Here is a 26,427-nt window from a genome sequence, read left to right as displayed (position 1 = left end):
ATTGACTGTCTATGCACAATTTCAACCAAATTTTGCTGCTCTTATTTTTTCATTATATGTGCCCTCTTATTTACTTATTTACTTACTTTTTTGTTTACTTGAATGTTATGTTTGTCTGTGGACTTAAAATTGGTAAAATATGTCTTGTCTCCACCGTGGGATAGTGAGAAACGTAATTTCGATCTCTTTGTATGTCTGGAACATGTGAAGAAATTGACAATAAAGCTGACTTTGACTTTGACTTTGACTTTGACATTGAACTAAATATGGTCCTGATACAGGCTCTATCTGAACTCCTTGAACAAACTGAACCGAACTGAATGGCCAGTTGAATGTTAATTCTCTAAAAGGCAAGCAGTTCAAGAGTGTGCTAAGTAATTATTCTGTTTTTGATACTGCACTTAAATTGACAAGCTCCATTTCTCTAGAGACTGAAGCTGTAGTTGCAGTAAGTTGATTGACATGTTTTGGTTATGTAAAGACATGTGTTTGCGATTGACAACGTGTACTAACTTTGCAAAGTTAACTTGAATGCATCAATTTTGAACAAAATTGTCTAGGCTACACCGCGACAGTTGTAATCTGCATCACAAGTCCTTGCACAAGCGGTACGGGCTGAAGCCAGGGCAGTAGTAGGGAGGGCAGTGCAGGGAGAGAATGCTTGCTCTATCTCTACAATGAAAGAATGCATCTAATTTATATTTTAAATAAGCAATCACTGCGTGCTGCTATGGAAAAAGTAAGTCAATATATTAGAGATATTGTGAGTAACGCAGAAATGGACGAGTTATTCAGCCTAACTGTAACTAATTACTGAAATTTGAATTGTAATGCATTACCTTACTTCACCCAATAATGTAACTAAATTACAGTAGCGTGTAACTTTGTAATTCATTACCCCCAACACTGCTAGCTACCTGGGTTTTAATCAAGAACGATTTTGTTTATTTCCTGTTGCAGTTCGACGATGCTGCAGCCTCGAAGGCTTTCGAACTTCCGTACTCACTCCACCAGTGAAACATGTGACTAAAAGGCACTTTGTCATTGGCTGAGGATGAAGCCATGAACTTTGTGAGAGAAGGGAGAGTATTGCAACGCTTGTAAGCGCTTTAAAACTCACAGAAAAAAGTAGTAGTGTTTGTGATGCAAAATGTCTTGTCGACTCGTAAAATTAAATGAGAATGGAAGTCATTTAAAAATTAAATCGCCCACATGGGTGAATCGAGTTTGCGACATTATAACGATTTATCGTGCAGGCCTAATTCAGGGCTTTAAAAACCATCAATAAAATCTTAAAACTGATCCTGTGCTGGATGGACAACCAGTGGAGGGAGGCTAGGATGAGGGTAATATGCTCCCGCGTTTTGGATCCGGTTAGCAGTCTTACTGCCGCATTCTGGACCAGCTGGAGGCGAGAGATAAGTATATGAGGGAGTCCCAGGTAGAGTGAATTGCAGCAATCCAGCCGAGATGTAATGAAAGCGTGGATTACTTTCTCCAGGTCACTTTCTCAACTGACCAATGGATACTGAAAATGATCTATTGCTGAGACATGAGGAGAACCATTGAAGAGCTGTACCTTTTAGACCAACACGCTGTTCAAGGCGCAACAAAAGAGTAGTGTGGTCGACAGTGTCGAATGCAGCGCTAAAGTCGAGTAAAACAAGATGGCATTTTCCCCAGAGTCTAGGGTGAGGAGCAGATCATTAGTCACTTTCAACAGGGCTGTCTCAGTGCTATGGCGTGCTCTAAAACCAGATTGAAAGGGCTCCAAAATACCAGCAGAGTTTAAAAAGGGGAGTAGTTGCGATAAAACCACCTTCTCCAGTATTTTCGACACAAAGGGTAATTTGGAGATAGGACGATAGTTTTTTGGAGACTTATCATCTAAATTGTGTTTTTTTTAGCAACGGCTGGACAACTGTGTGCTTAAAACATGCTGGAACAGACCCAGCAGTGAGGCAGGAGTTGAGGATGACCTGAATAATAGGGCTGATGGTGTCAAAGGCATCTTTTATGATTTGGGAGGGGACAGCATCATTAGGAGAAGTGGAGGGCTTCATGTGTTTGACTATGTCCCCTAGTTCCTCAAACGACACAGGAGAAAAATTATCAAAAAGAGCTGTAACACCTGGGTGCTTCAGTGAAGTGATTGGAAGTGAGGGGGGAAATGTTGATCTAATGTCATGGATTTTATCAATAAAAAATGTCCAAAAAGTCTCACAGATGTCGGTGGATACCACGACCTCAGAGGAGACTTGGGTGGGCTGATCAATATGTTGCACAATACCAAACGAATCCAGCACATGACAGAATTCTTTAGCTGTAGGTTTATCTGGACAACAGACATGGATATTAAAATCACCTAAAATCAACAAACGATCATATATAGTGATATGATGGGATAAAAAGTCAGAGAATTCAGTTATGAAATCCTTGTTTTTGTTTTGGGTGCCTGTAGACCAGGGCGCACACTAACGGAGCTGATGTAGATTCCACCATAACACATTGGGCTTCAAAGGAGGAGTAGGTCCCAGCAGAAAGTAGGCGTACTTTCAGATTGTTCTTAAAGCAACACTATGGAAGTTTTGCTCTCGGGGTCCCCCTACAGTCGGGAAACAGTATTGTCTTCTAGTACTATCGTAAAATCTGTCACGGTTACACCAGGGGATACACGTGCATTTGTTGACAAGCCAATACCCCGCCTGCGTTGCGTGTGAAATGTCGTCATCCCAGGTACAGTGCCATATATTTCAGCATGTCATATGAATATAATTTCATGAGTTTTATTTTTTTCAAACCCAAAAGATCGCGTAGCTTATGTTTACAAGCCAGCGTCATTATAGTAGCCTATTGGCTACTGTTTTACAGAATGGATATGCTAATTAATTTGTGTGGTAGGTAATAGCCATATATCGTCAATATTATAATATCAAGCTACCATAGATGAATCTGCAAAGAATAGCTTGCATTATAGCCTGAGGCAAGACACTTTCACCAGAAAAATATATGGGCTCATTTCTGACTTTTTTTGTCCTAAAAAAAGGGGCTTCGTCATAAAACACTACAGGCTGTAGGCTACACCATTTTAGATCAAACATTTGCAATTTGCATGTCATCGATTGCAATGCTCAATTCACAACGAGAATGCTAGCGATTTTAGATCAAACATTTGCGATTTGCATGTCATCGATTGCAATGCTCAAATCAGAACGAGAATGCTATTTACCAGATTCGCTCGTCTACTAGCATTAGAGGACCAGATAGCTTCCGCTAGGCAGACAACAAATTAAAAAAACTAGCGTTAGTATGCAAGCAATAGGCCTACACTTACTAGTCCAGCATGAAGACCAAGTCCGCATTTGGTTGGGCACCCCTCCTCCTCCTTAGCTCATGCCAGTGAGCGAATACTGATATTGATCCTTGTCCGGCCTTTGATTTTGTCACTCTCCCTTTCTCTTCCTAGTTTCCTCCGGCAAAACCTATGCCTTCTTCGGTTTCGTTACTGCTTCGGCCATGACAACAACATACATGCGTGACAGCCGGCAAACAAACGCTAGTTCTCTCACGTCCAAATTTGAGGAAATGGTGGTGGTGGGGGGGAGTGAGGTATGCCGTAGAGCAGTCGAATTTTGTAGTTCTTTTTGTGCTCGGGTTACTACCCGCACCCAGAAGTTCCGTAGTGCCAGTAAAAGCGATACAGACCCCGTCAGGCTATGGCATACGTGTCATTCAACCTATTGTAAGTTGATGTACCATCACAAGGGTCTTGGAAATATATTATGAAGGTTGAAAAACTCTGTAGTGTTGCTTTAAAAACCAAGGCCACTCCACCACCCTTCCCAGAAGACCTAGGTGTGCTAATAAAAGAACAGTTTGTAGGACACAGTTGAAAACAGATGCTTCAATTGTGCTTATCCAAGTCTCCGTTAAGAACAGTAAATCCAGACATCGTTGAGTAAAAAAGTAATTTAGCAGCAGGACTTGGGAAGCATGTGAGTCTGTCGTATAAAATTATCCTATGGGTTGTAGACAACATGATGAGAGAACGAGTTTGAAACTGTAAAGCATGTATTCATATAACCTTAATAATAATCAAGTAATACACTGAAGTTATTCCTAACCATAATACTTTTATAACATTTTAAATAACAAGTTTAACTAATACTATTAACATACTGAAGCTATTCTACCAGAATTCCCCCTACGTGCGCTCTGTATCCCTATGTCTTTTTTTGCTGCCCTGTGTCTCATTTTGTTGCACTGTGTCTCATGCTGCCTTAGCCTAGGCCTTTTGAAGAAACCAAAGTCGGCCTTGAAGCTGCAAGATAACGCGTACACAGGGTGAGCTCTACTCATAACAACCAGTAGGAGAGTGCAGGGGGGCGAACAATATTTAACTCATGCACAATGTATGACCTGTGATCACTCTATACTGTACACCCCTGAACTTTTCGTGAACTTAAGGTGAAAAGTTCGTTCGGGGTAGTGTTGTGTCAGCATTTTGGAGGGGTATAAGTAAGAGAGTTCTACCTTTGTTCGGGAGTGCGATCGTGCGATCCACTCAGGCTTTGCGCTATGTAGTCATTAAAGGAATTTTTGCACGGAACTCTGCCGGACTTTTGAGCCTTCTTTTTGGGAAAAGTTTTTGACTTCAGCACTTATAATGGTGTATTTTTGTTACGTTGTAGGCAAGATATTTGGACTTAATTTCTGGCCCGAGTCTGAATATCTGCCACGACAAGTCCTCGCAAGAGAAGACAGTAAGGTTTGGGAGAGGCTGGAAAGCAGCAGGAGAGCCTGCCTCCGGGTAGGAGGGGGCTGGTATGGGAGCAGCAGGTAGGCAGGCTGTGGCTCTGGGGAGTAGAGAAGATGACCCCAGAATAGTGACGTCATCAGAAGTCGCGGCAGAAGCCAGGGGGCTGCTGTGTGTGTCAGCTGAGACCAGCGGAGCAGGAGGGATGCAGGGCGAGAGGTGCACATTGGAGGGGGAGAGCCGGTGTCGGTGTTTCCGAGTTTCAGAGAAAGTGGAGTGGTGCAGTGTTTTTTCGCTTTGTAGAGAGGAGTTCGGTCATCCTGTACCACAGGACTAGGCAGTTGCTCTGGCTTTCGAAGAGGCTCCGGGCTAGGTAGCCGTGCTACCTCGGGCTCTATGTCCAGGAGTGCCCCACGCGGCCCAAAGGAGTTGGAGAGTGGAATGGCGAAGTCTTCGTCACCAGGGGCGAACAGCGGGAGAGAAAGCCCTTCCCACTTCTTCGCGACGGACGTCCAGGTGGAATGAGGATCAGGGAGCGAGGCAGAGCTGGACGATTCATGGCCCGCTGAAGCCCCAGCACCGGGGTGGCCAGCCCGTTGTATGGTGTCCATTCCAGAGAGCAACAGGGACTGCCGCCGGAGAACGTCATCCAGGAGAACCTCAATGGAGCGAAGTTCCGACCTCGTTGTTAGGCGTTGTTGTTGTAAAGATATTGCATGTGGATGTTAGTAGCCTACTACTATTCGGTAGGTGGGTGTGCGTACCATAGTATTCATTCCTGCAGGCGCCCTGTCCACTTTTTTCGATTGCCCTGACGAGGATCAAAATAGTAATAAGTCTACTTCTAGGCATACCCTGTCTCTGACAACGTTACCGTTATCGGTTCCGACACCCCCCTTATTTGGTCTGTGTGTGTTGTGCGCTACACTGCGTGTTTTAATGTATTTGACGTCATGGCTAGCTAGGGCTGCGTGTTACAATGTATTACAGACTGCGTGTTACAATGCATCATTAGAGAAATGACTTGAAATGACTTGACTTTTTATTTTTTTCATAGATATTACAGTAAGGAGTTAACTTTACGATTTTAGAAAATCTGCTTAGGTGCTGTTGCGTGCGTCACGCGAGCAAACCTGTCATTGTTACCAAGTGACGCGACAGACCAACAGCAAGTGCCAGATCAAATGAGACAGACTGAGGTAGGCTAACTTGCAAATATGGAAGGCTCTACGTTTATACCAAAACATAATTTTTGGCTTCACAGATGATGTGTATCTGACAACTCAAATGAGAAATGAACAGCAGTCTGCAAGTGCGCAAATTAGCGACATAACCACCACCACGTTGATTCTCATCCGTCAGAAGTTAGTCGTGTTAGAAACGTCAAATTTAAGGCATGTTAAGAGTTGGCTTTGAATCTATTATGCTTTTTAGTTAACGCCATATTAGGTTAAAATGTGTGAAATGGCAAAGTGAAACATTTTCTTGTCTAAGTTTAATCTTGATATAAAATGTTGACAATGTAACCTAAAGTAAGCGCCTCTCTTTCTCCCTCCCTCTTAAACACGCCCCTGTTCCATACGTTACAGCCTAGTAGTAGGCTAACAACAGTAAGTAGGCCTAGCTAACTGCCAGCAATCAGCATAGAAAAGTAGCTTACTTCACATGTTAGGCTTATGTATAATATGATATAGCATTGACGGTCCTAAACCCTCCTAAAACCCATTGCGCTGTCGCGCTTGTCAAAGTTTGGCAGTGACAGCGGCGGCAGCGTTTGATTGATGAATTAGTTCACTTTTTCAACATTATTTGGTCCCTGGAGATGTGACAGGTCAGGACAGGTGTAACTTGAACTGTTTGAATATATTTTCATGATTTGATGTAGCTTACCTAATATTTGAGGCATATTGAAACAATAATAGGCTATTTTATAATAGGTCTACTTGAAATACATTTATTTTTATTCATATACATTTCATGTTATTCTATAAACTGTTCAGATGTAGGCTATGTGGCTTGAATGAATGTAATGTCTATTTGTTTGTTACAAATAAAACTCCAGCAGTTCATAACTAGCCTATTGTAGCTTATTTTAAAATAATAACCTGGGTAAATCATCATTAATTTGTTTGACTTGACTTGCTTGACCCAAGCTATGACTTGACTTGACTTGCTTGACTGTCACAAAAAATAACTTGGACTTGCTTGAGACTTGAAGGTTAAGTCTTGAGACTTGCTTGTGACTTGCACATGTGTGACTTACTCCCACCTATGAAATATATAGATGGATAGATGATACTACTAGTAATATATATATTGGGAAAAAAAGAGGGGGGGGGGCTTGGGGAGGCCTCTGCCCCAGATGACCTTAACCTGGCCCTGCACACACACAAATGTTTAGAACACTCAACAGAAATTATTTATTCTCTTACCTTCAGAACTTAAAGCAACACCAAAGAACTTTCCCTCTGTCGCACGCACGCTATTTGTTTATCCAGCACCGGCTTTGCAAATAACAATGTCCACAGACAAGGTAGAATATTTTGCATGACTTATAAAAGTACAATGTATTGCGACATCAGATGCAAGTCAAATTTGTAGTTTCTCATGTGTGTCACATAGACGTAGTTTCTCAATGTATGTCTCATTCCATCGAACTACAGATCCGCTACCCGATCTGGCAAACTTACATAGTGCGGTTATAGCCGATAGAGGGCCGCGAAGCGAATGCAAAATTGCAGTTCACCCTGTTACGAGTTGATGAACCACTGAAACAATTTTGGAATTATTATTTTAAGGTACAAAAAACTCTTTGGTGTTGCTTTAATGTGTGTGTGTGTGTGTTCATGTATGTTGCCGTGTTCTCAGGCTTTCCTTATCTGAACCTGTGGACTTGAAGAAGCTGCGTTTCTTTTCTGTTCCTCATGACGGAGGATCCCCATACACTTCTCCTGTGGACAAACAGCTAATACAAGCTCAGAGAAAGGTCAAAAACATACACACATGCACACTCACACAAAATCACACATGCGCACACACACACACACAACCATGCATCTATGTACACACACACACACACACACAAACATAAACACACATACAGTTGTGTTCAGAATAATAGCAGTGTGTTTTAAAAAAGTGAGTTAGGAGTTAGTTCTAGTGGTGGGCGATACTGCAAAATTTGGTATCGATCCGATACGAAATACATATAGGGTCCGTATTGCCGATACCGATACCAATACGATACTTTTTTCACTACTTTTTTCACTAAATACTTTTGTTTAGGGGAGAGCAGGATGTCATTATTTCTGAGGTGAATGAATGATCAATTCTTTAGGCAATATGTTTTTATTAATGTATTGAAGTGCACAGAATTATTAGTTATTAGGCACTGTAGAATAAATGCAAACCAAAATTTACAGCCTTTTTAAAAAATAAATAAATAACGAATAACAAAAATCTCTCCCTTTTTTCTGGTTTTAATTTAGCCTAATTATAGCAGGTCACATGAGCAAAAAATACTATGTTTATAGATAACACGTTTCAATGGGCTGCATATATTATTTGAACGTCTGATCTATACTAGGCCTACAACAAAATGTGTGTGATTGCTCAACAACATTCATGTTTATTTTCTAGTTTATCAATATATGCGGTAATGATGGACATGCTTGACTAGATGGAAGCAATCAGGAGTGCATGATAGCCTATATGCAAGCATATGGACGAGCCAGTTGTTATCTTAGACAACAGCTCAAAGGTTTTTGCCATGCTAGACAATGGACATTATATTAGCACCACCGTTAGGCTGTAGGCCTAAATAACAAGTGCACAAGTTGCACAAATGTAATCTAATGTTAGAGTGGGCGCGCAGAATAAGTGAATACAGCCCAGGTCTAAATGTAAGAATTAAAGTTCGTCAGGTTGCTCTCAGCTTCGCAATGTCTTATTCTTGAGCAATCACACTAACTGAAGACAGGATATGACATGCTAACATAATATTAGCCTACTCTTACAAGCTACCTGGGTATTCTCTGCCTCTCTGAAATGACTCTCCCAACGAACTCTGTCTCTGTGCCGGGGGTCTGGAAGTGGATGGATTTCCCTCCTCATTTCTTCGTTTTTGTAGCTCAGCATTTTCCTTGACATGTGTTTTTAAGTGTTTGTATAGGTTGTAGTGTTGCCACAGTATCGAATGCTCTTTTTACACGTATCACAAGTTGCAGTACTAATAGTGCCGTAAAATAGCTCCACACAATACTTCTTTTCCTCTCGGCCATCCTGATCTCTCATTCAATGTGCTATCAGCCTCGCTGCTCCTCTGCGCGTTGTGTCAGTGAGTCACATGACGACACAACAACGAATCACAGCAGAGCAGCAGGAGGGGGAGGAGGAGCAAAGTGGGCAAGATGTGAAAGCAGCGTTCGCTCAGGATTGTAGAGGTGGAAGACACAAGCAACTAGTGAACGTAGAGGAGAGATATTTAAATTAAAATTTCGATTCAATTACAGTTGTATCGATCAAATACCAATACCAGTGTTGGCATCGATACTATCGATATTTAGATCGATCCGCCCACCCCTAGTTAGTTCATGGTTCCGGTGACGTCAGCACAGCGAATGGCAGCTTGAGAGCACAGCTCCTCCAAGAACCAAGATACTTCACCCCAAAACGTATTCAAATACTATTCATTTTTACTTATACACGGTCAAAATGTCTGGGGCGAACAAGGGAACGAGAACAAGAGACACAAAAAAAGGTACTGAACAGCAAACCGAGTTAGTTGGTCGAGGGAATTCTGGCTCGCCTCATGAGGATGCTAGCCGAGTCACAGCGGCTAGCACTAGTACTAGCCTAGCTAAAGTTCTTGAGGAGATTCTGGACTTTCGTCAAGACATGAATAAACAGTTAAACGACATCAAATCTGATCTCACTAAAGTTGACCAAAAAGTTGAGGAAGTGGAGAATCGCGTTGGCGAGGTGGAAGACCGCACCCAGAATATGGAACAAGTGGTAATGAATCTGATAAAAGAAATTACCCGGCTAGATAATAAAGTGCTCGACCTAGAAGGTAGGTCCAGACGGAAAAATCTCAGAATTTTCAATGTACCAGAAGACGCAGAGGGTACGTCAATGGAGGAGTTCATGTAAAAGTTACTGCGTGATAAACTTGAAATACCCGAAGCGACGGATATAGCCATCGAGAGAGCACACAGGGCACTTGTTCCTAAATCTACTGGGGAAAACAAGCCACGGTCAATAGTGATTCGATTCCTGAGATACAAGACTAAAGAAGAAATCCTTCGGAAAGCATGGGGAAAGAAAGGTGTGCTTTTGGACGATGAGACACAGATATATTTTGACCAGGATTACGCCCCAGCAGTTGTACAGAAGCGCAAGGAATACTCCGAGGCAAAACGAGTATTGAAAAAATAATAATATTCGCTTCCAGACTCCATTCCCAGCCAAACTGCGGGTGTACTACAAGAACGAGACACGGCTCTACCAATCAGCAGAGGAAGCGACGACAGATATGAAGAACAGAGGACTACCCATCAACGTGTTCAGGGCTGAACAGAAGGATGAGTTAGCTGCACAGCTGTCTCGCACTGCGTGGGAGAGAGTGGAAGGGCGGAGACGGTTGACCACACAGCAAAAGCCAGATGACTCGTGAATGGACGGAGGATGTGAAACGGTGGTAAAATGTTCCAATTCTAAAACATATTTTACTATCTAAAATACATATATTCTCTTCCTCGATAAAGGTGGAAATATTATGTACAATGGAGGGATCAGACCTTAAGTTAGTCTATTTAGCACTGACGGACAAAGACTTTGCTTTCTCCCAGTTGGGAACTTTCAGTGGAGGCCCTCTTCCTATGAATAGGAGAGGTTTTCCTCCCCAGCTAGACGTTCTTTCTAGCTTAGTTAAGGGTCATTTCAGGACCTCAGCCTTGGAATCTCTGTTATTGTGTTTTTTGTTTTATTATGTGCAAATGTTCTTTGTTTTTCTTTTTGGGAGTAATTCACTTGAAACATATTTAGGCACAACGATGCATAGACATAATCTATGGCTAGTGACAAGGTTAAAATAATTTCTTATAATGTTAACGGGCTGTTAAATCCAATCAAACGCTCTAAAATTCTAACTAAAATGAAAAAAGAAAGGGCACATGTGGTATATTTACAAGAAACCCACCTAAATGATAAGGAGCATGAGAAATTGAAGAGAATGGGCTTTACTAACTTGTTCTTCTCATCATATAAGCCAGGACATAGGAGAGGAGTGGCCATACTTATTTCTAAACAAGTCAATTTTGAAAAAATATCTGAAATAAAAGATAAGGAGGGTAGATATGTTCTAATAAAGGGAAATATAGATGGAACTATAATAACTCTATTCAATATCTATGTACCCCCAGGAAGTGATATAGGATTTTTCCAAAAGATACTTGATCTCATTATAACAGAAACAGAAGGCCTGCTAATATGTGGTGGGGATTTGAATATCCATTTACAGCCACAACTTGACTCTTCAAGTGGTAAAACTGAAACAAAATCTATATACAGAAAAGTCAATACACTTTTTAAGGATGTGGGACTTATTGATATATGGAGAGAACTATTCCCACAAAGAAGAGATTACACCCACTACTCTACCCCTCACTCCATATACACAAGAATAGATTACTTCATAACATTTGGAAGGGATAAAGATAAAATACATACATGTGATATTGGGACAATTGATTTGAGTGACCATGCACCTATATATCTAACTATTGGCCTTGATCTGCCACCCCGAAATACTATTTGGAAATTTAACTCTGGCCTACTTAATGATCCTTGTTTCAAAGAAGACATCAGAAAAGAAATAGGTGTTTTCCTAGAACTTAATGATAATGATGAGGTTTCACCTAATATATTATGGGATACTATGAAGGTGGTTTTAAGAGGGAAAATTATAGCAATAGCTACACATAAGAAAAGACAAAAAAAAAAGCTCTAGAGGAACTGCAACGGAAATTGAAGAATTTAGAAGCAAAACATAAGACCAATTCAGATGGAAATACATTTCAGGAAATTGAGAAAATCAGGAATGAAATTAGAAGTTTAACCACACAAGACATTAAAAGAAACCTAATGTATCTAAAGCAGAGACATTATGAAAGTGGCCCAAAATCAACGAAAATACTAGCATGGAAACTGAAGAAAAAACTAGCTGAAAATACAGTTCATAAAATACGAGACCCTAGAACAAATGATTTCAAAAACAAACTAAGTGAGATTCATGAAGCATTTGAAGCATTTTACAAAAAACTATATACAAGAGTACCAGGAGGGGACACGGCCCAGATCGATGCTTTCTTGAACGCATTAAATTTACCCACTCTTAATGAAGAGCACAACCAAAAGCTAATGACTGAGATAACAGAAAATGAACTGCAGGCAGCAATTAGCAGACTTAAAGTGGGTAAATCCCCAGGTTCTGACGGCTATACAGCTGAGTGGTACAAGGAGTTTAGGAATGAATTGATTCCTATCATTCTTCCTGCGCTAAACTGGGTCCTGACAAAGGCACAAACACCTCCTAGTTGGAAAGAGGCCATTATTTCTGCCATTCCAAAGGAAGGCAAGGATAAAACGGAGTGTGCATCATTCCGACCAATATCTGTTTTGAATATAGACTATAGGATGTTCACTTCTATTATGGCCAGAAGACTTGAAAACATTATGCCTAAATTGATCCATAATGATCAGACAGGTTTCATACACCAACGTCAAACACAAGACAATATACGAAGGACATTGCACATTATGAACCATATTGTGAAAAACAAAATGGAAGCAGTAGTAATTAGTATTGATGCAGAGAAGGCTTTTGACTCAGTCAATTGGGATTTTCTCTACAGAGTTCTACATAGATTTGGTTTCCATGTCAGGGTTATTAAAACCATACAAGCACTATACAATAATCCTACGTCAAGGGTCAAGGGTTACTTATCAAATAGATTTACCCTGGAAAGGGGCACAAGACAGGGCTGTGCATGGTCACCATTATTATTTTCACTTTTTCTTGAACCACTTGCCCAACATATAAGACAAAATAGAGAAATAAGAGGCATTGACCTTGCAGAAAGAGAGCAGAAGGTAGCATGCTATGCAGATGATGTACTAGTTTTCCTTAGCCAGCCAACATTCTCTTTGCCTCAGTTGATGCTGACACTGAAGAACTATGGGCAATTATCAGGATACAAGGTTAATGTGGGTAAAACCCAAGTACTATCATATAACTACAGTCCAACACCAGAAATGGAGAACAAATACCCATGGTCATGGCAATTAGAATCCTTTAAGTACCTGGGCATAACTATCCCAAAAGATTTATCTAAACTATCAGAATATAACTACTCACCTATACACAAAAAAATCAAAGAAGACATCACAAGATGGAGTCTAATCACTTTCTTTAGTTTCAGCTCAAGAGTACAATCCATTAAAATGAACATACTACCCAGATTATTATATCTATTTCAAACCCTACCAATAGAAGTTCCCCAAAGCCAATTTAATGAATGGGACAAAATGCTATCTAGATATATGTGGCAAGGCAAGAGACCAAGGGTTCGCCTCAAAACACTGCAGCTAGTGAAGGAGAAGGGAGGATGGAGCCTACCATCCCTCAAGGAATACTATTATGCCGCCCAGACAAGAGCTATAATATGCTGGTGTAATCCTTCATATGTTGCACAGTGGAAAAACATTGAAGAAAACTTATTTCCCATTCCAATACAAGCAATTATAGCTGACTCTAGGCTGCAACACTACACAGACAGTTCTGATAACCCATGGATTAAAATTACCCTTAAGGTATGGAAAAATATCATTAGAGAATATAAATTAGAAGGGGATCTACTGTATCTGAGGTGGTGTGGATATGACTCAGACTTCACACCAAATAAATGGACACCAGATTCAAAAAATGGAGAGCCAATGGAATAACAGCTCTATGCAATATAATGAAGGGAAACATATATTGTTTAGTTTTGAAACTATTCAAGAAAATTTTATGTTGGAGAAACAAGATTTCTTTAGATACCTACAGTTGCGACATTATGTTGACAAAAATGTTAAGAATGTAATAGAGACCAATTCCAGCTTCATAGAACTGTTTAAAAGAGCATATAAGTCAAATCTCAGTAAAGGAGTGATATCAGCCATCTATAAACGCCTTCTAGACCTCAAAAATCATTCAACCACATACATTAAAGCAAAATGGGAAAAGGAATCTGAGATAGATATTTCTGAGGAAGAATGGTCATTAATATGTGAGAACCAATGGAAATGTACCAGCTCAATGAGCTGGCGAGAGTTCAACTGGAAAAATTGTATAAGATATTTCATTACGCCATGTCAGACATCTCACTATAGCGATAACATCCCTGTTTGTTGGAGAAAGTGTGGACATCAAAGCGCAAACCATTACCACATCTTCTGGGACTGTCCTAGCATTAAAAACTTTTGGAAGGCGATACACACTGCTTTACAGGAAATCTTTTGTGAGGACATTCCTTTGGACTTTAAGACCCTATATCTTGGACATATACCTCAAGGTTGGCTGAAAGGGGACAAACTCCTGATAAATGCAATGCTGGTGGCGGGTAAAAAGTCTATTACCAGAAAATGGCTATTACCAGAGTGTCCAACAATTATTACATGGAGAGACATTGTAACAGAAATCTACAGAATGGAGCAGATTACAGCTCATGTTAACCAAAGAATGGAAACATTTCTTGAGTACTGGCAAAAGTGGTGCATCTATGTCACAGATAAATGGCCTGATTGTATTTCCTTACTGTACTGAAAATGATTTCTCCCAGTTTTACTTATTATTTCTGTTTGTTTATATGCACGTTTGTTTATTTTATTTTAATTTCACTACTTTGAAAAATAAGAGGATGTGATTACTGTATGTACCATATGCACTGAATATGAAAAAGATGAATAGATGTATGTGAGATTCTGAACACTAATAAAAATACAAATAAAAAAAAAAAAAAAAAGGAGTTAGTTCATAACGCAAGCATGGCAGAAGTCGATATTCTGCCTCTTCCTCCGTCAAAAGTTGACATGTGAATACATCGTGCCAATCATGTGGTATGTTGTGAATACATTGTGTCAATCTCACAGCTGGATGAAAATTGGTGTCATGAAGCCTTGCACACGCGCAGTTCTGCCCGAAATAGATGCCCGAGTAGTGCCCAAAATGCGTTGCAATATAGCCACCAAGTGGAGGGACTTGCCTAAAAGGACTTTGGTGACGTCACTTGCCAGAGACTGTTTTTTGAAAGTTACACCGTTGTCTTGTTTGAAAATGGGGGCGTAAGTGAGCACATGTTGAGTGCCATTTTTTGGAGGAAGCTAACCCTTTAAACCCTGACCCCAACCTGTGTGTGTGTGTCTGTGTGTTATTATAGGTTGTCGAGCACCTGGAGGCAGACCTTGGAGTCAAAGTTCAGGAGTTGCGTCTGCCAGAGCTCAAGTATGCCGCTGGCATCTATTTGACCCTCATGGGCCTACCTGACAAAGATGGAAAGGTAGGTGATAGTGTAATGTCATTACTTGTTGATGTAGTGAGTTTTTTTTCATATGCACAACAGCAATAACCCAAAGTGAGTGTGATTTTGGTGTTGACTGAGTGTTATCTTCAGGCCCCAAAGTCCATGTCCGAGCATATGGGGGAGGAGGGGTCACCTATTTGTCCTCCATTGGAGCTTGTCAAGTGGATGCTGGGAAGATCTTCACACACTATGGCAGCAATAGGTAATGACGCACAGTCATGCACATGTAACGGATGCCAGCTAGCTTAGCTGTGTGTGTGGAACGTTGGTAAACCTCACTCCCCGACGCCTCAAGAGTGCTGCTGGCATGCAAGCTAGTAGCCTGGGCTTTTAGCTCAACTGCTGTTCGCGGGTTCGAGTCCGGACGTGTGCAGGGCTGAATCGCGCAGGTTCAACACAACGCAGATTACAGACATACGCACCCACGCACACATATACTTTTGCTCAGTTTATTGCCACATTTGTTGGGATGCCTCATCCCAACAAATCCTGTTATTATGACCATCGTGCAAGCGGCATGCATTGCACCGTGCAAAGTGGCGGTCATATCGGTATAGTCAGTTTTTTTCTCCCAGATTTTTTATTTATTTATTTTATTTTTATAAATTTGTGTCAACAATTCCCGGGACATTGAAAGACCGGGCTGCACGAAACTTGGTGGGCATGTAGCCCCACAAGGATGACACGGAACCATTGTTTTTTGGCTGACAGGTTCAAAACTGCACAGAATTTGAAGTGTAGGATAGACATGTAACGGTATGACAATTTAACATGATGATTAAAGTGACCACAATGATCCCGGTTATTGGTATGCGATGGAAGTTGCAGTGTTTTTAGGCATTTGTTGCAAAGAATTTGTGGACGCACGCACACACACAAACACACATAAAGACACGCGCACACACACAGGCACCACAGGTATACATGCACGCACACACACACCAAACATAAACACACATAAAAACACACATGCAGGCAAGCAGGCACACACATACACACAAACCCCATTATCCACACACTCACAAGCGAACACACACAGAGAAGCAAACAAATACTCTAAAACAAAGACACACACTCATTTACATAGACAAAAGTTGCAAGAGTAGGGGATGGAGTAGGACCCATTAGCATGGGGATTTGGAGTTATCACACCTGTTAAACTCTCGCGGGGACGATGAAATTGGAAATTTCAAACATTTTGCTCTACACACTTTTGTCCTCTGCCTTCGAGTGGATACTGTGATCTTCGGTACATTCACTCAGCACACATTACATACATACAAATATATCACACCACTTCTAGAAACCTAGGTGTCATTTTCGACTCTGAGTTTTGCTTTGATAAGCAAATAGCTGTGGTGGTAAAGAATAGCTTCTACCAGCTCAGAGTCAGAGTCTCTGTTTTTCAATGACCTGGAGAAAGTAATCCACGCTTTTATTACATCTCGGCTGGATTACTGCAATTAACTTTACCTGGGACTCCCTCATATACTTATCTCTCGCCTCCAGCTGGTCCAGAATGTGGCAGCAAGACTGCTGACCGGATTCAAAAAGTGGGAGCATATTACCCCCATCCTAGCCTCTCTCCACTGGTTGCCCATCCAGCACAGGATAAATGTTAAGATTTTATTGATGGTTCAGTGTTTCCCACAGAATTGGATTCAATTTGTGGCGGGGGGGATTAAGATCGTCTTGGTAGTGTATAGGTCTAATTGAGTGCCTGTCACTTTAAGACGTTTGTGAGGGAACCCTAGCAACACAGTTAAAAGGCTGCTGATGTGTGGATGCAATTCATAACGTTTTCTACATAGTTAGTTACTAGTTAGCACTTTTGAATTTTGGAAAACACTTTTCCATTTACATCGGGATTTTGCAAACATTCAGTGTCGGAGTCAATAAAATGAGCCCTTCAACGAAATTGACAAGCAGCTGTAAGCATGCTAAATTCGACATCCAAACAGTATTCTAACGTTAGCTTTGAGAGACTGCTTGATTGCATAACTTAGTCTCCTCAATGTAGCCTACTATGTTGTGATAAGACCTTAGCAGAGTTAATTTCAATGCAGCAGTTTTGAACAAATTTGCGCAGCATGGTCATCCTAAGCGGATTTAATAGCAATTTAGCCACACGTCTTCTATGCAATGCTTCTATGTGCAGACCTCTCAAGTCTCACGCATTGAGCGTGAGACACACGCATTTCAATGACTTCACACGCTCACACGCCACACATGGCATTTCTCACTCCGAGAAATTATTAACTTGCCCGCACAGAAATTTCTAAGGGCTATATTTTACAAACGTGTCACACAACGTTGCTGTCTGTGCGCTCATTCAGCTCAGAGAGCTGCTATTCAGTTACTAACCTATCGGCCAATCAGAAAATAGGATTTCTCAACCAATCAGGAAATAGTTTTGTTTTGATGTGGGTTCGCAACGTGGAGACTGCTGGTCCGCGGAGTCGTGGAGTGAAATTAGGCCCGGTGCTTCGTCTGATAATTTGCTGCGCAGTTGATCAAGATACCGCGGACCGACAAAAAAAGAAAACAAACGCTTCTGCTATCGATGTCATTAAACATGGAGCCATACAATAAAGTGGTGGTATGAGTGTTCATTCAATGCAGGCGTCTGCGCGAGAGAAACTGAAACTAATCGATAACGTTGGTATCAAAGCTCCGCTTCAACCTGTTGAATGCTATTTAATTGTTTAACGACACTTAACTCATTGAGTGCCAAAAACGTAATATTATGTTTTTCTTTCCCATGAGTTGAGTGCCAAAAAACGTCATATTACGTTTTTAGCTTTTTTTTTTAATTACGAAACTAGACACTCTAACACACCTTATATGTGATTTTGGAAACTCTGTGATTAATGGAAATGAAATATATGACGATCGAGAACTCATGAAAACGCACAATCTGGACATTTTATCTGGACATTTTATCATAACTCGGTTGCCGCTTTGGGTCGAATCAGTGACGCATGCACGTCAGGTCAAAACCAGGCCATTTTCGTGGGTCTATCACTAGGTGGCAGTCTCGCCAGGTCTCGCTGATCACTTCCCGGAAAGTTTACACAAATAAGTAACAGGCAACACTTCATATTTTATGAAAGACGTTATATCTCCATTTCTAGAAAAAGAGAGAGCGGGCGGGGCAAGCAAAGGCTGCGTGCGTAAAAAGCGCAGCTCAATGCAAGGATTTGATCTTATCTTTAATTTAAATTCAATTAAATTAAATTAAACATAGAACATTAATGTGTGGCGGCCGGTTTTTTTATTTTGTGGCGCCTCGCCACAGATTAGTCAATGTATGGGAAACACTGGTTTTTAAAGCCCTGAATGGCCTGGCACCAGCCTACATCACAGATCTCATTCACCACCACTCTGCCCCCTGGTCCCTTAGATCCTGCAACATGGGTCTTCTGCACATTCCACGGACCAGGCTTAGGCAAAGAGGTGATAGAGCTTTTGCGGTGGCTGCGCCACGCCTTTGGAATCAGCTGCCACCTTCCATTAGACATGCTCCCTCCATCAATAGTTTTAAATCTAGGTTTAAAACACACCTCTTCTCTTTAGCGTTTCCTGCCCTTTTATGATTGTTTGATATCTGTTGCAAGGAAGAAATCGGCCCAAACAAAGTGCTTCTCACAAAGGGAGAGTTTGCGTTGGCCGTTCACCTTTTTCACGTGTGTACACAATAGACAAATAGAGTGAATAGTTAAATGGTAATGTTATTATTACAAACTCGATTAATCTGACTCCATTTAATTGATAATTTGTATCTCAAATCAATTACCAAGTAAATAGTTTATCAGCTATGGCAGAGCATGGCATACTACGAGAATTAGAGATATACGATTGGTAAACAGATTAACAATTTATTTAGGCACTAAGCCTTAAAAGGTAAATGTAATCAATATCACTTCAGTTGAATATAAAAGTAAGATCACATAGTTTATTGTAACAAAGTAATGTAACAAAGTAACAAACAGTAACAAAAGAAGCTTACCCAAAACACAGAGATAAACTTAACAAATTAACAAGTTAAGAATAACAGATACACTAGATAAAACAGTAATCAAATCATGAGATTACAAACCAATATATTAAATGATAGAAAGAGAGAGGGAATGAGAGGGATAGAGAGAAAGATAGAGAGAGAGGAAGACAGAGGGGGAGAGAGGCTGAGAGGTCAGAGCCAGGGCCACCCCGACTCATCAAGACCTTTGTTATCTGAGGGAGATGGGTGTGGCCCAGGTGGATATCATACCTTTAGACTATAGTGTAGTTCTTAGTCTACAACTACAGTATGCACAGATACATTAAATTGTAACAAAACCATGATCAGACTGTTGCCCACATTTAAAGTATTAATTGAAGACCAAACATGAATGTATTATTCACAACATACATTTATAGACCAATATTATATGATAATGAGGTCTGCCTGGTCCCCTGGGTAGTGTGAATGTCCTTTGATAGAGGGGTGTGGAGCATCTCACCATACTGTAAGACATCAAGTAACCCAGGTTACAGAAACATCATACACGTTAACTTCACTGTTCCACAATCGACAATACTGTATTTCTCACATGTAGACCTTAAAATTGATACCAAACACAGGCAGATTATAATTTCTCCTTTGACACAAATCTTAGAGTTAAGATATTTTCCTGTGGCCCAGGACTGAGAAGCTCTCAGCAGAGGGACCAGAACAAAAGACCAAATGGCCACTGTATGCATTAGCGGGGATGTTGGCCGGCTAAGACAATATGAAATTGTCTTTTCTGTTTCAAGAACGCAAAAGGTTGGCAAAAATACGGGGCTTACACTGTATTTATGTACTTTTATGTTTATGTGTTTGTGTTATGTACTACTGTCTTTTCATTGCACTTTGGTCAGTGTACACTGGATTTTAAATGTGCCATAAATACATTTTACTTACTTACTTACTATATGACGTCCTCATAAATAACTTCAGGCACAGACATTTGTATTGCTTTAAGCCCTGTTCATGTCAAGAAAACACATTTTGGTGTCTAAATTGTATCATATGTGCATGTTATGACCAACATACACACATTCTAAAGCAGACACCATTGTTTGTAATAGCGTGCATGCATGTGCATGTTTTTGTTTGTCCAAGGCGTGGCTCTCAAACAGTTTGCTGACTTTGGCAAGCCATCACCGTTCCTTTTGCAGCAGAAGGAGGCGCTTGAGAGGCGCCTGGAGGAGCTGCTGGGCTCTGATGGGGTGCTACTGTACCCCCCTAATCCCTGGGTGGCCCCCAAACACCACCACCAACTCTTCAGACCCTTCAACCTTGCCTACACGGGTAACTGACACTTTGTCCCACACTTTTATTGTATATTGTCTGATATCTGATATACTATTACCCATATTTTAGATATAGGCCTATTTACTATGAACGAACCATTTATAACTGTGTGTACAAATGCTTTACTGATGAGGAATAATACCTAACAAATGATGAACAAGCCATTTACTAATAGTTTACAAATGCTTAACAAATGATGAATTGTGTGTAGTTATTATAAAGTGTTACCACCTTTTATATTTTTTAAAGAGGACATGAAACACAAGATTAAGTTTTCTTAGTTTGAAATATTGATAATCACTATCAATCCGAATGGGTTGAATAATGTCTGTAATGTGACTCTGGTTTATTCATTGTATAATCCTTAGTTTCCATTTACATACATGTATGCAAAATATTTAAATAAACAAATGCAAAAAACATATTCTTTATTTCCATAGGTCAGGCAGACACATGTGTATCTGATGCATCAGTTAGACAGCAACAGTATTGCCGAGTGTGACATTGTTGAGGAACAGCAGCAAACAATAAAACACGTCAGTGTGGGCACCCAGACAGATCAGGAAGTGCAGCAGTATAGCAACAAAGCCACAATGACTGATGACATTGAATTTTTTTCAAATCCTTACCCATGACCATCCTTACAGTAAACCAGTTCTGGAATTCAGACCTTTGCCGCCACCACCGCCACAGCCTGTAGCCTGTCTGAGTGCTGATGAATGGGATGGGTTTGAGGGGGGCAGTTCAATGGAGGAGGGATCAGGAGAGAACTGTCTGTAGGCAGTACTGAACAGACTGAGAAAAGGCATATTGTCTAAACAATCTTTCCCTAATTAAATCTGAAAGAAACACGTTCATTCTTACCCAAATAACCTTCTGTACTAACACCATCGCAGTCATCATCGGCCTATGGCAACTAACGTTAGCGTTAGTTAGCCAGCTGGGGATGGCTAACCTAGCTCAGGTTAAGTTACAAGCTAATGCTAGCCTCCCGAATGCTACTCAAGTGACAGATAATTATACACATGTAGCGAGTAGTCAATCAATACGTAGGTAAAAGCAAACTTTTTCATTTATATCTATGTTTTAAACATTCATCATATTTTGTACAATGAGAAACATAACCGGCAGCTTGTGTTAAAAGAACGTTAGCTACAGCGAACTTACCTGCTGTTGATGGGCCGGTCCAAGGTTTCAGCACAAACTTCACGTAGAGCATAGACACTCCCAAGACGTCCCGCTCACATAGGGTGACCACCGCCATGACACTGAAAATGAGGACACTTGTGCCCAAAAGTTAGGACAAAGGTCCAAAAGTAAGGTCACATATTGAATCGGAGTAACATATGGGGAAATAAACTATTTCTATAGAAGGCACCTATTTATTATAACATAATATTTTTTTTTTTCCACATTAGTCAGCTATTTCCAACATTCCCATACTTATTATAATAACATAGTAACATTAGTTTTTTTTGTGTGTGTGTTTTTTCCCACATTAGTCAACAAACCCACCTTTTTAAACCAATAACTTTTTAGTCACTTAATAACTTAGTGAGCTCTGCAGCTGTGGTTGTTGCTGGAGCAAAAACGATGCCACAGAGGATTTCCCGGCAGATCTGGCTTTCTCTTTGTGCCTGCCTGTGAGAGCATGCCTCTCTATGGCACTCTTCCCCCTGGAGCTCAATACCTGTTTCACAGTTTACAAAATGCATGGTATGCATTTGTCCTGTCTGTCAGCAAAGTGGTGTTCAGAATACCACGCAGACTTGAAAGACGTCTTTCGTTTCGCCATATGCAACTTAAAGCTGCAGTGGGCAAGTCTGACAGATTGAGGGGACTTAGCCAAATTGTTTATGTTTACAACTCTCATACCCCTCCCCACTACCACCGAGCACCCCAAAGTTATATATAATAAAGGCTAGATGTCTCGTCCGCGCTGCTGGCCAATGGAGGTCGACGTCCGCACCTCGCGGCCATCTTGCCACAGTCAGCTCGGTAACTCATAATATTGTGTTTCAAATAACCATAACATGCTCAAATTTCTACCGATTTTCAAACGGTTTGGTTTGTTATAAACGTCAGAGATGTAGTGATGACACTGCATACTTATGAAAATGTTTGTTATAAACGTCAGAGATGTAGTTATGACACTGCATACTTATGAAAATGTTTAACTTAAAAATGTTCAAGCATCCAGATTATAGCTACGTTAATAACGTTTGTAAGAAACCAAACCGTTTGTAAGTCCGTCAAGATTTGAGCGAGATAAGAGTATTTGTGTTCGTGCAGATCACTCACCTTACATCAGGTACCACAGAGCCCACCAGATAGCTTGCCTGTGACGATGGCCGCCGGTGATGCTGTTTTGAGACTCCGCCATAAGACATCTAGCCTTTATTATGTGTATCTGTGGAGCACCCTCTCATCGAGTTTGTGCTCGTCAGTGCGCACCAGACTGTGATTGACAGTCAGATCTCACACAGCCCTGCTCTGATTGGACCAGAAGAACCGGGAGCTGTGGAAACAACAGGCTCTAGGTGGGGGTAGAAGTGCGGGTTTGTTTCTAAAACCGGCTGATTCATGTTGTTCTGTCGGAGCATAGTGTCGGTTTCAGTGAATATGATCAAACAAATCTTGCCAACTGCAGCTTTAAGGCTCAGCAACGGTGTTCATTCATTCAATCACGAGGGGAGTTGTCACATTGGCTGCTTCGCGAAAAGGAAATCGGTGGAGTTTTGTGATGTCCCGTGCAACGGTGGTGGCGGGGTGTCAGAAATGATGAAACGTAACAGAGATGAGTAGTTTACAGAGGCCTTGAAATGAGGCGTAGCCTATGTGCTCATGATGGCCACTCATGACAAAAATCTGGACAATTGTCCAAAAAGGAGGACACACTCTCTCTGTCCGGACAGAGAGCTCAAAAACCGGACTGTCCGGACAAAAGGCCACCCTACGCTCACAGCACAGCATCTGATAATCCGTTCGTGCGCTCGTCTTTCTCTCCTCTCCTTCAAAAGCGTAGGCCATAGGGTTCCTGGTAACCTCGAAAGACCTTTCCTCCTCGTCTTCTGCCATATTTACCACTGTGTAAGGCGCTGTTTCCTCTCAAATTCAAATTCCAAAATGTCTCTTTACGTGCACTTTCTGCGTCGACTGTCAACGAGCTGTCAACTAACCAACCCAGGGATGTCATGGCTGACGTAAAAGCAATATGGCGAGTCAAAATAAAAGCCTGCTTTACTGTTGTACATAATGCCTGTTTAAATGATCAGCAGCTACCTTACGTTATTTTCTTTTCCTCAAAATAAATTCCAACGAATTTTACTTTGTACCAAACCCATAAAAAGGACGTTGTTTTACGTCCACTTTAAATACTGACCTTAAAATGTCTCCTTTTCCACCACCTCTCTGCTGCAGGCATTTTCAACGTCCTTGGTTTGCCGATTACCCAGTGTCCTCTTGGGCTGAGCAGAGAGGGGCTGCCGCTGGGCGTGCAGGTGATTTCCTGGAAACTGCAGGACCGCCTGACATTGGCCACCGCCTTGTACCTGGAGAAGGCGTTTGGGGGGTGGAGGGACCCAGGGGAATCCTGACTGAGGGGCCACCAGGGAGCGCCCCAGCTGGACAGCCACAGTGACCCAGTGTGGTAGTTCAAGAGTGAATATTTGTGGTGTTATTCAGTAAAATCAGATACTCACCTTTACTACCAAGCCTACAGTCCATTTATTTTTAAATCTGTTACTATCAGGTTTTTAATGAATAACATCACAAAGAAAAGTATGCATCCATAAGAGCACTCTTATACTGTAGATTGGCCAGGCAGAACCATTTCCCCACAGCCAAACTCATTGCATCTTCCCCTCTTCTTTTACGAAAAGTGTGTTCATATGTGCCTCTATAATGGGCATTACAAATACCTTGATTGTTCATTTTTTATAAGTCGCTTTATAAAAGCATCAGCTAAATTACTGAATTTAAATGTCCAAATGTATTAGCCGTGTGAGACACGTTGAAAAGGTTGGACAATTCGCCTTATGTATTCGGCAGCTATTGTAAGCCAGAACGAGGCTACTGGGTACACCTGCCATCACACATCAGCCCAGCAGATGGTATTAATGCACTCCAAATGCACTGCCAAAAAAAAAACTCTCAAAAGAAGGTTACTCTCACCGTTTCCCAAAGTCAAGGAAGCATACTCAAAGGTCACCTTTTTAAGGACGCTATGTCTTCGAACTCCATCGAAGTACTGTTCCAATATCAAGCATCCATCAAATTCTACCAAGGACAAAGACCTTCGTTTTGCTGAATTTTCGAGGATGCATGTGGGTACCCTCAGTGTGCTCATAACACCCACAATCCTGTGCACACGTTTATGGATAATTTAAAATCTATACTAAACAATTTATTTAAATGTTAACATTGTCTTTATTATCACTATGTAAATTAGCCTAAATGAAGTATGGGCTCAGGTAATTTTGACAACCTTGAACTCTCACACCATAATCGTGTAAAGAAGGCATTTAGGAAGGGTAGGCTTTTTCAATGAGAGTGATTGCGAGCTAATTCGCCTTATTCTCCAGGCGGCCATTATAAGCCAGAAAGAGGCTACAGGGTACACTTGCCATCACACTTCAGTCCAGCAGATGGCAGTAATGCATTCCGTTTGCTGCCAAAAAAAGCTCACAGGAAAAAAAGTTTGCCTTCCTGCCAGAGTAACCTTCTTCTGAGAGGGAGTTAAGTCATTTAGAGACGAATGACCGCGTCGCAGGAAGTGCATCATAACAAAGGGACGCTAGACCCTACAGCTGTACTTAGTGATACTGCAGACTCGTAAAAGTAGTTAGAAAATAAGGCAGAAAAACGACAAGTTTCCTCATGCTGCTTCCTTATGTTGGAATGTGCAAAAATGTACAAACAATCAAGAGGATGCCTTCTTGTATGTGATTTCTGCAACAGTGATACTGCAAACGTGTTGATAGCCTATTGTTGATTTATATGCTGTAGCCTAGTGTAAAGCATGTCACACAGTAGTCTAGCCTACAGAAAACACTTAATTGATGGGATATAATGATAACTTGTATGCCTACAATGGTTTATTAAACATCATAGTCATTTATTTAGTCAGTCATCTTGTTCATGTTAATGAATAGGAAGGACACCAAAACGATAGCCATAAACCAAAATTTCGCGCAGTATCTGCCGTGAGTCCCTATGCGTGAATCACAAGCTCCTTCCAGCTGACTGGCAGATCTCGTGGACAGTCAGTCGCGATCGATTATTTATTAAATAAATGTGAATTACGAATAATAATAAAAAGCACGTTTTTTCCAGCTGTATTCTCCTTAAAGAGTAAAGTAAATTATGTACTTATTTCCGGAATTGACGTCACTTCCTGGACTAGTCTGAGGCTGGTCTAATGGGTCTGAAGTCTCTCAATGACTTAACCCCTACTGCTTCTTCTTCTACTTCAGTGAGTTTTTTTTTGTCAGTTTGCAAATGTATGGTATTATGTCCAACAACCTGTATAGACATAGCTCAACATTTCCTGTTTGAAGCAGCGCTGGATCCAAACCCCATGCTGGTGCCACTAGCATCCAGCATTCATCAGGAGAGAGTGAACGCCTACAGGTCTCAGCCGGCCCCGGTGGCAACCATGACGCTACTCCCGCCTCCCCCAGCCGAGACATGGTTTCAGGCTGCCAACTTCC

General features: G+C 41.2%; 1 protein-coding gene across 1 annotated transcript in view; it reads left to right on the top strand.

Moving 5' to 3' along the window:
* The window catches only part of LOC143127716 (fatty-acid amide hydrolase 2-A-like), a 76,873-nt gene extending 52,451 nt beyond the window's left edge, over positions 1-24,422 (top strand). Inside the window, exons 7-11 of the mRNA XM_076289378.1 lie at positions 7,625-7,742; positions 15,235-15,354; positions 15,469-15,580; positions 20,525-20,713; positions 24,137-24,422. Coding sequence (XP_076145493.1) covers positions 7,625-7,742; positions 15,235-15,354; positions 15,469-15,580; positions 20,525-20,713; positions 24,137-24,312 — 715 coding nt within the window. The 3' untranslated portion in view covers positions 24,313-24,422. The remainder of the gene's footprint in view (positions 1-7,624; positions 7,743-15,234; positions 15,355-15,468; positions 15,581-20,524; positions 20,714-24,136) is intronic.
* Positions 24,423-26,427: the final 2,005 nt, after the last annotated feature.

This window comes from Alosa pseudoharengus, unplaced genomic scaffold (assembly GCF_046254945.1).
Source record: "Alosa pseudoharengus isolate Yale_2024_CS ecotype anadromous, Long Island Sound unplaced genomic scaffold, YU_APseudo_1.1 YU_APseudo_1.1_scf_17, whole genome shotgun sequence".
Taxonomy (NCBI): domain Eukaryota; kingdom Metazoa; phylum Chordata; class Actinopteri; order Clupeiformes; family Clupeidae; genus Alosa; species Alosa pseudoharengus.
This window is presented reverse-complemented; position numbering and strand designations above follow the sequence as displayed.